This window comes from Eleutherodactylus coqui, chromosome 2 (genome assembly GCF_035609145.1).
Source record: "Eleutherodactylus coqui strain aEleCoq1 chromosome 2, aEleCoq1.hap1, whole genome shotgun sequence".
Classification (NCBI taxonomy): domain Eukaryota; kingdom Metazoa; phylum Chordata; class Amphibia; order Anura; family Eleutherodactylidae; genus Eleutherodactylus; species Eleutherodactylus coqui.
In genome coordinates, this window is record NC_089838.1 from 229372080 (window position 1) to 229382678 (window position 10599).

At 41.7% G+C, this 10599-nt stretch overlaps 1 protein-coding gene across 3 annotated transcripts in view; it reads left to right on the forward strand.

The window, feature by feature from the left end:
- ATOSA (atos homolog A) overlaps positions 1-10180 on the forward strand; it is a 66282-nt gene extending 56102 nt beyond the window's left edge. For all 3 annotated transcript variants that reach the window (XM_066592580.1, XM_066592579.1, XM_066592578.1), the window contains exons 7-12: positions 875-954; positions 2105-2210; positions 2831-2989; positions 5093-5161; positions 5562-5758; positions 9647-10180. In XM_066592580.1, coding sequence (XP_066448677.1) covers positions 875-954; positions 2105-2210; positions 2831-2989; positions 5093-5161; positions 5562-5758; positions 9647-9800 — 765 coding nt within the window. In that variant the 3' untranslated portion in view covers positions 9801-10180. The remainder of the gene's footprint in view (positions 1-874; positions 955-2104; positions 2211-2830; positions 2990-5092; positions 5162-5561; positions 5759-9646) is intronic.
- The last annotated feature ends 419 nt before the right edge of the window (positions 10181-10599 follow it).

The window sequence follows — 10599 nt, forward strand, 5'->3', positions numbered from 1 at the left end:
CGGGTAAGTACCCCTGCATTTCTGGTTTTTAACAGGCCTGGATCAACTTTTAAAAGAAATGTTCCCCACTCGGACAGCCCCTTTAACACTGGGATGTTGTAGATTTTTTTTTTTTTAATTTACTTTCTCCCACGATAAATCTTGGGATTTGACTGTTCCTTCCCCTCTCGATGGTCCACAGCCTTATTACCCATAGATGATAATATATTGGATTGTCTATCAGAAATTCATGCAGAAATTTCTGCAATACTGCATGTATATGAAAGACTCAGCTGTTGACACCCATTGCTTCAGCCACATGGCTCCGGCTCTATGATGCATGGATTAGTGCTGAACCAGTGATGGTGGCAAACTGTCAGATTCTCAATCGGCACACTTAAGATAAAGTTGTGTTCTGTTAATATTTTGGTACATGTCCCATTAAAAATAAATAAATAACATGAAACCTTGTCCACTATGCAGTAGAGACCTACCTGGGCTGTTCTTATAACTGGCTCTTATTGACCTGTGTGTAATATTGCCATAGATCAGGGTTTGCAGAAAGCATAATAGTTTTGATTTTTAAATTATTTTTGCTATATAAACATCCATATAATGCACAATGAAGCCCATGTTTGGACAATCTATCATTATTTTAACTGTCATGTCCCACAAGTGTAGAAGATAAGGGCTAATATAGAGGCAATAAGCCCATCCAGTCTCTTCCATGAAATGTGTGGTGCCCGGGCTTATCATTCTACTGGGCACTTGGCGCCACACATGCATGGTTCCTACAACCACCACTATACGGAGATGACAAGAATGCATGTCCGTTCTTCAATCAGCGCTGCAGCTCCGCATCTACCAGATGAAAGAACATCTTTATTTTACCTAGGTACCACAAAGAAAAACACAGTCGGGGTACTTTGACCTGGACACGTCCTTACTGCAGTTTAAAGGTTTTTCCACAAGGAGGTATTTATATATCTTAATGTCTTCAATTTTCTGTAATTTCCTCTTCCATGTAAAGCAGGGTTCTACTGCATTGCAGTGTGTGGCCATCTGAATCACCATTAACCACATCCAGAAAGAACCATGGATGGAACCTAATGCTTTCATTAGTCAAATGGAAGCCAACGGTGCAAGTTTTGTTCTCCATTCAACCAGGATTCCATTTCTTTCCGTCATGTTCTATCAGAATAATACAGTCAAGAACTTGATTCTCTCTTGCAAAAATGCTGGAAAGGGATGGAAACCTGGTCAAACGGAGACCAAAATGGTGTCTGTAAAGCCTATAATTCTATCTGGATGATTTGGGCGATTCAGACAAAACCCCTGCGACAAAGGCTGGACACACACTGAAACTTTGTGACCTCCACATTAGGAAGATTTTGTTCTAGAATAACTGCAGTTATGTTTCCATGTAATGTGTAAAGATTTAGTTTCCCTGTACCACTAGTTGTATAGTTTGCTGTCCCTATAGGTCTGTGTGCTCAAACCCTCCTTGTCCCTAAATCTTATAGCCTGTGACACTCTGTAAAGTGCTCCAATCCTTCTGGTGCCTGGTATCTCCTAATATGCCAGATGCTTTAAAAGTGTTATTAGTAAAATAATCCAAATATTGCAGGCTACAGTTACTGTAAAACATCTGCTGTATGAGAATATATAATCTATCCTTTATAATTAATACTAATGTCCACAACCATCATTACACCTGGATGTTATGTTATTGAAAATGCCAATAAAAATCATTGGAAAGAAAAGTGTTATACCACCAAAACCCTTTATTACCGAGTGCATGGAGCGGGGGTGCTCATGCTTCACCACTGCTCCATTCACGGCTATGGCGTTAGCTGAACGATGCACATGAAATCGCCCTCCGTCCTGTAGATTTGAATGCAGTGGTGGTCTCACGTTAACTAGGGAATCTTGAGGGTGTCCTTCTCAACTCTGGGGACTCCAGTGTGGGGAACCCCAGCAATCCTACAGTTATCACCTATCCTTTGGACGGCTGATGAATGTTCTTGGTGGGATAACATCTTTTACGGTTAAATACCCCTTTTTTAAGTACTCTTATTGATTTATTATACTTGATGATGTTGATCTGTTCATTCACTCTTAACAGACAGCGTCGCTGTGTGAAAGCAGAGGATGGTGTAGAGTGCACAGACAGACAGCTGAGTTGCAGCGCTCCACCGGCTCCTTGCCTGAGCCTTCTTGGAAACTTTGAGGTACTTTATTTTACTCTTCAATCAATGCTGTGTAACTAACTTTTTTTTGTATTGCCTTAGCTGGAGAATGCCTGAAAGGTGCAGCATAGGGGAACCTGTCACCTGCCTAGGGCATTATAAACTAAGTTCTAGTGCTGTTAGATGAGGTAACGGGCAGCCTGGTACTGTAATTTTCTTACTCGCCTGGTTCCCATGGTGCCCCACCCCTGAAGTCCGTACCCCGGCCAAAAATCCCACTTTCTTTTCAGAGTCCTGTGCGTGCGCTCTGCCATAGACTTGTATAGGACAGCACGGGACTCTGAAAAGTGTCTGATTTTCAGCCGGCGCACAGACTTCAGAGCAGGACACCATGGGAACTAGGAAGCACGGGGGTATGAAAAATACAGCAGCCGGCTCCCTGTCACCTCGCCTAACAGCACTGTAAGTTTATGGTACTTTAGGCAAGTGACAGGTTCCCTTTAACTATGAAATGTTAGCTTGTAGTTGATATTAAAGGTTTTATTGCTGCCTGTTTTACTTGTATATAACTTTATAATTGTTCTTTTAATTGCTTCCTTTCAGTGACCTTAGGTTTTTCTACATGTATATCCCTTTACCGGTCTTCCTTTAATAACCTGCAGGAGTCCGTCTTGAATTATCGGTTAGAGGCTCTGGGTATAGTTGGAGGTTTTACAGCAGAGGTTGGAGCAAGTGGAGTATTCTGTCCAACCCACATGACATTGCCGGTCAGAGTTTCTTTCTTCAGTGTTTCAGAGGACAACGCTCCTTCCCCTTACATGGTAAGACAGAAAATATCTGTTTATGGTGATTGTGACAAAATATGCTACACATTCAGTAAAAAACTGCAACTACTTTCCCCCTCTGAGCAGAGGACTTTTGTGGCATGATGCATAAAAAAGTCATGCAACAATGTCATTCACTTGTAACTCCTATTAATAAAGTATATAGGAAATGTTTTCCAAACTATGAAATGGCAAGCATATAATTATATTACAGTACATCCTAGAACTGCAATTTTCTATCAGTCCTACATGACAATGTTTAACTTGAAGGGTAAGTTCACACGGCGCAGATTTGCTATGGATTTTCTATGCGGTCCCTCCGTACAGAAAATCTGCAGCATTTACAGTAGCAGCAAAGTGGATTATATTTTTAATCCTCCACATGCTGCGTAAAAATTTGCTGCGGAAATTGACTTGTGGAGCAGATTTTGGATCCGCAGTATGTCAATTACAGCACTGGATTTGTGGTGTGGCTTCCAACTCTTCGGCCTCATGTCCAAGGAGAAATTAATATTTAAAATCTGCTGCGTTTTTCCTGCGCACGCATCCGCGCCCCATAGGGATGCATTGGACAGCCGCAGGTAGTCAGATACCTGCGGATGTCATTTTTCCCTTCAGGTGCGGATCCACGTGCGGGAAAAAATCTGGACATGCTCCATTTTCGTGCGGGTCTCCCGCGGGGACGGCTCCCGCAGGCTTCTATTGAAGCCGTCCGGATCCGCGGAACACCTGTACCAGAATTAAAACTCACCTGTCCTGGACGCTGCAGGTCTCCCTTCCTTCCTGGCTGGATCTTCTGTCTTCGGCCCGGGGAATGTGCCCGGTGCGCTGCCGGTGTGCCGAGCACATCCGCCGGACCGAAGAAAGAACCGCAGTGTCCGGAGAGGTGAGCTTATTCTTATTTTTTGGCCTCATGTCCGTGGGGCAGGAGGGACCCGCTACGGATTCTCCATGAAGAATCCGCGGCGGGCCTGATTTTCCCCGTGGACATGAGGCCTTCAAATAAGGGGTGATTTTGTTACAGATTTTGTGCTGTGGACCTGCTGCAGAATGTGCACTGCAGACACTTCACAGCATATTCTAAAGCTTTGTCTGCACAGCACAGATTTGCTGCGGAATATCCACAGCCGACACTCTGCAGCAGATCTGCGTGAAAAAATGCATCAAAAAACGCGGGGATTTTAATACTGCTTTTGTGTGCAGAATTCACCCCCCTCATTAGAAGAGGTGGAATCCACACCAAAAATGTACTGCTATAATCAACATGTTGCAGATTTAAAATCTGCCCCCCCATGTCCACTTCCGTACAGGTTTGTGCGGATTTTTTTTTTCTCTGACACATGTGGACGAAATTTTGAATAGCTCATCCACTTTGCTGCTACTGTAAATGCTGCATATTTTCCATGTGGAGGGTCCGCACACAAAATCCACAGCAAATCTCCCCTTGTGAACATGGCCTGAAGGTGCCCATACACATTAGACTAAAGTTGACAAAAATGGACTGTTTCAACCAATGCTATCATTCGTCCGGTGAAATGTAGCAATGAGCAATTGTTCTAGACGACTTATAACAGATTGTCATTGTCTGGAAAAAAGTCGGACATGTCTAAAACACTTGCTATGTAGTCCAATGAAAGATTTGTCATCCATGAATGATCGATCTTTGCCAGCTGTCATTGAGCATGTATAACCAGACTGAACTGTAGTGGCTAATATGGACTAAAATGTGCATGGCTGTGTTTGCAAAATGATCGTTCACCGGGTGATTGATCAACACTTCAGCCATCGATCTACTTCTATATAAAGTGTGTGGCCATATAGGACTCTACAACTTCAGTGATTCCCTAGAGGAGGAAAAAGTTGCACTACAATCTCAGGAATTCTAACATGGTCAGAATTCATGTGATAATCAGGAATTGCCCACAGGGGGACATTGTGGTTTTGCAATAATTGCAGTATGTTTGCATTTAGTTTTTTGTTCTTTTTCTACAGCATTGAATGACATGTTGTACCCATAGAGGCTTCTAATGCCACTTTATGTGCTGGGTGGAATTGGACTTCCTTGTGTGTTAATTGTTACCTGTGTCTTTGATCTCTTAGGGTAACATTACACTGGAATCTCTTGGCAAAAGGGGATATCGCATCCCCCCTTCTGGAACAATTCAAGTGGTATGTATAGTTAGTTCTTGCATATCTATAGAGTAACTTTATACTGTGCTTGCAAAGAAGGAGTTAGTACTGTAGGGGCACTAAGAGTCAAAGGTGGTGTAAGCGTGTGTGAATATATGTACAAACAGTACTTCACCAACTTTCTAAAACTTCCTGGAAAAAATGATTGGTGATTTTCTAATAAGAATTTTGACATGCCGACCACATATTATAAAATCAGATCAGAAGGGGAACCTACAGAGGCTTGGACTTCTAGGTCATCATGCCTCCAGTCCTTTCACTGAGGGTTGACCTTTTATATACAGTGTAACACAATAATCAGTCATGTCACTTGTGTCTTTATTTAATCATTCTTTGTATTAAAATCACACATTTAATCATCCTCTTCTCTGCGTTTCAGACCTTATTTAATCCAAACAAGACAGTGGTGAAGATGTTTGTGGTGAAATATGACTTGCAAGAAATGCCACCTAATCACCAGACATTCCTGCGGCAGAGAACGTTTTCTGTTCCTGTGAAACGAGATAAGAAGGTGACAGTCCCCGAGAACATCATGAAGACTGAAGAGCGCACGCTGCGCTACCTCATCCACCTGAGGTAATTCCAGATCTAGAAGTATTTTTCTCATCAGTTACCCAGCACCAGTATATCCATTGTGAAGATACAAGTAGCAGTTTGATATAATTAATAAAGACTATGCATGTCAAACCTACCAGAGACTTAAATTCTAAAGGCCCTTTTAGATACGATTTTCGCTCAAAAATTGCTCAAAGCCGTTTTTTGAGCTATTAATTGTTGTGTCTAACTGCACTGACTTTGTGCAGTTTTCGTTAAACCGTTGCTGATTGCTGATCTTTCAGCATGCTGAAAGACCACGATGAGCCTTATCAGGGATTCACAGCAGGATACAGCTGATACTATTGTTTCAGCTGAATCCCGCTCCCTGAACACAGGCTGGGTATGAAGAACAGAGCGGTCCAGCTGTGTTCTCCATTACCCGCTCGGCTGTATAACAGCCGGGCGCTGAGAGCGGGGAACAGCTGGATGCAGAAGACAAGCGGGGACACACCCTGCTTGTCTTCTGCATCTTCCTCTCCGAGCGCAAGGTGATCACTCAACATTTGAGCGATTTACCTTGCGCTGTAAAAGCACACAACGATTATCGCTCGAAAATCGCTCAAAAGATTTTTTTGAGCGATAATTCTGTCTAAATCAGCCTTAAGACCTTAATAAATACCAATGCCTATTAATTTCCTGGAGAGGCTAAAAAAAACAGGGGGGATTATATGTCGTTAAAATTTGTAACTGTGGTTATCAAGTCTAAAACTGTGTTCACATCAACTTTATGGCCTCCATTTAACATATATGTCGGGAAGTATGTTATATGGCTACCACACAGTGGCATCTATCAGCCATAGGGTTCTGTTGCTAAAAAAAGAAAAAATATCTATCTATCTGACACAGGGTGTTCTATATACAATGCTTGTGACTATGTTGTGGGCCTCTGAGCGACATAAGTGGTTTAAAGTTCATTCTTACTTCTTACATGAGCATAAAGAATCAGTTTTCAGCAGAAGGCGTCACAACACAGTGGTATACCGGTTGAGTTTGGGACAGAAAATGTGGTGCATGCAGCAGTTACGTGAAAGTTCAATGCCATGTGTATGACTGCAGAGTTTGGGAACCATGCACCATCCCTGATAACCATTATGGGTGTGAACCAGAAGTTTGAGGTGATGGGAAGCGTGCAGCATATTGTTCAGGATTGTATAGATCATTTTGGGCCCCACTGTATGCGTGTATATATTTGAATAGTGTATATATAATCTAATACACATATATACATTTGGCACATAGGTTTTACTATATACCGATGAATGGAATGCTGTAGTCTACTACCCTATTTCATTCTTTTTAAAAAGCTGTACACTGACATACAGCAGCTAGATGGAGGCCAAAAGGACAGGCTTTTATATCGGGTCTGTCGGGTCAGTGTATCCCTATTTACACATTTGGTATGTATGTCAGGAACTTTTCAGGCATTAATGCTAAACATACATCACAAACCTGATGTGAACCTAGCCTTATAACATACTTCCCGCCATCATTTTCCTGTTTTGTTTTTTTTTGTCACCTTTTTAAGGCTGTGTTCAATATATGCTATCGTTTAGGCATGCAGTGGCATATGTCACCCATTGAATCCAATTATACCAAAAATAAAATATAAAGTATACTCTGTAATGAATGGCATCCTCCACTATGCTGTTCAAAGCAGTGAAAACAAAAAGGTGATGCTACTTGGCATGGCTCGATTTCTCAGTGTACTTGCTCCTCACTGTCAGGCTGTGAACATGACTAAGAATGAAGGAACACTTCCCAAAACCCAGCTGGTCCAATCCCACCGAGCCCAGCTGACTCCACAGCCAGCTCATTGACTCTTCAAGGCCAGGATGTGGAAACCTCAAGTTTCACGCACAACAGTCTGCTTTGCTCCTTCAGATGAAAGTCATTTTTAAGGCAGAATTGTCTGCAGTACTTAAGGACCTTGCACATCCGATAAAAGACCTTGGTCCCAGAATGGATGATGTGGAACACAAGACTGACATTTCTCTCAGTCGTCGGCCCCTAGTTATTTCCACCCACAATACTTTAGATTTTATGACTTCTGCTGTCATAAGACATAGGAGTCTTGACCCTCTTCCACAATTCTTTGCCTTTTCAAAAAGATCAGATTGATGCTGACTCCAGAGGCCAATTCTACATAATCTCTGGGAAATTACATGTTCAGCAGCTGGTAATTATCAATGTATATTCCCCTTCGGAGGACCTTTTTTCTCTGCACTTCTACTTATTAGCCGTAAATTTGTTGAAATATTCTTTGGCAAAATGTATCTTTTATCGTGACCCTTTTAGCCTTAGATATAGAATATATTGGCCTGTGGTACACTTTCCTGGAAATACCTGTTTTATATTCCGCAAGGTGGTAGGATCCAGGGACGTTTTATTTCAGCTTGAACATCCCTCTATTCTTCACCCTTGACCTTGCTCAAACTACCCACTAATGTTGAGATACCCATAGCTATCAAGCGAGGTACTAGACAAGGTTATCTCCTGCCCTATGTGCACTTGTCATTCAACCTCCATTTAGGATCAAATTGGAACTCTATATGGGTCCTTGATGTTGTCACCCATCCCTATGACGTTTTTGTCAACGTTGGAAGTATATTGTCTCTTCTATATATTTACTTACCTCCTTCGTTCTGGTGTCTTTTCCTGTACTTCCCCCCCCCCCCCCCCCCCCCCCCTGGGAAGAAAAGTTTTGATGTCCAGTACTTTGTTTTTACTTTTTGCTTGGGGGGGGGGGATTTTTGTAGACATAGTACATATTTTCAGAGGGTTGATGGTTCACCGTATACTCCTGGAGCTTTCTGCGTGCATATACTAAAAGCATTCTGCATGCACAGCATCGGCCATGAACTCCGCGTCTGCTTACACTCATAAGCAGCAAATAGGTACCAAAAGACTTCTTGTAACTTTTTGGCATTGGTCTTTCCCACACAGCAAAATTTGTGCTGTGATCAAATAAAATTCCAAAAGGTAGAAGAATTAAATATATCAGCCTGGAGTGGGTTAAAAGCCTTCTCTAAGGCTATGGAACTTCATTGAGCCAGAATGAGTCATTCTCTTCAAATGGAGACTTTGAACAGCAATTACCCTCTTCAGAAGTGACTGGCACCAAAATGACTGGAGAGCATGGCCACAACTGTTTCGGGAAGTGACAAAACCCTGAGCCATCACTGCTCTGCTGTATGAAATTCCAGAGGACACTCAGAAGAAAATTTGTGTGCAAATGCCAAATAAAAAAAAAAAAAATTAAACGCACAAGAATGAAGAACCTTTGAAAAAGTGCCACAAAAACCTCAGCTTCTTTAACGAGATTGTTTTTCTTGCCAAGGAGTGTTTTATATAGAGCTATGGTGACTGTAACATTATTTGTCGATCCCACGCCTGCAATTTTGTACTTTTCATTGTATGAAATTCCAGTTTGGGCTGTTCTGGATTCAACCCTCTTTGGCAAGAAATCCATAAACCTTACATGGATGTGTGAATGCATCCTCAAAATGGGTGAACGTTCCTCATTTGTGATCTGAAAGTTTAATGGCAATTAAATCACAACCAAAGTTGAAGGGTGGCGCAACAAACTGGAAAGCTGCAGGTTGGGGAACACTGATCTTCTAGTGTGTTCTGGCTAGGAGGACATGATAGACGTTGTAGTTACACAAGAGAGGGAGGACCACAGGGTAGCGAACATGGTCTTAGATAATTGCAGTACTAAGTGAAACTGTTTTTTATGTAGTTTTTACTTTTACAAATATGTGATGGGCACAGTAAGGCAAGAAATACTTTTTGCACAACTTTTATAACTTTTTTTTTTATATATAGATCTGAGTAATTGAGTCTTTCAACTGTTCATTTTCTTTCCAGGTTCCAAAGTTCCAAGTCTGGAAAGATCTACCTCCACAAAGATGTAAGGCTTCTTTTCTCTCGGAAGTCCATGGAAGTTGACAGTGGGGCAGCATACGAACTGAAATCGTATATAGAAACTCCAACAAACCCTCAATTTTCACCCAGATGCTGAGCTAACCACAGCTAAGAAAATCTTTGGCAAAATTAAAATAGCTTGACATCCGTGACTGGTCTAAGTAGATGTCACCAAGAATGGGCCAGCGGCAGAGATTTTCCTGTGCATTCTGTGTGTTTCATGTAGACTGGAAAAGAATAGAGTCCTAATCCATTTTTCTACTATGTAATACCACTTGATTAGGTGTGTGCTGCATTAGCGATTCTCCCTGTTTTAGTTTAGTGTTTACACATTTTATTTTATTTAATATTTAATGTTTCATTTACTACACAGTGATCTGTTTTGTCTCCGTGTTCTAATGTAGCACAAAGCCTATGTAAATCATACAATGTATTTTTGACAGTAATATTGAATTCTAAAATATATATAAATCTATAGTTTGGTGTGAATTTATTATACGGATACATTTCACTGGGTAAGGCAGCCTGCACACGAACAGGTTGGAGCCCACAGCGGAATCCGACCCTGTGCCCAACCGGCATCAGCGCGTACCCGTTTTTTTCTTCATTTTCTGTACTGTGGATGATTGCGGTGAGCCGCTGTTGAACATATATGGTACAGATTTTTTTTTAAAAGTTTTATTCTTTCCGCTCCGACACAAGGCAATAACGTGGAATCTGCAGCCTTTACACAATGTCAGTTGCAGAAGGGCTGCAGGTCCAATGGCTTCCGCGCAAAAATAGAGCATGCTGCAAATTTTCCTCTGCTTGTGGAAACTGCAATTGGTTTCCACAAGTGTTTAGAAAGAAACAATTTCCCATAGCATGCTATCAACGGTATTTGCTGCGGGTCCACG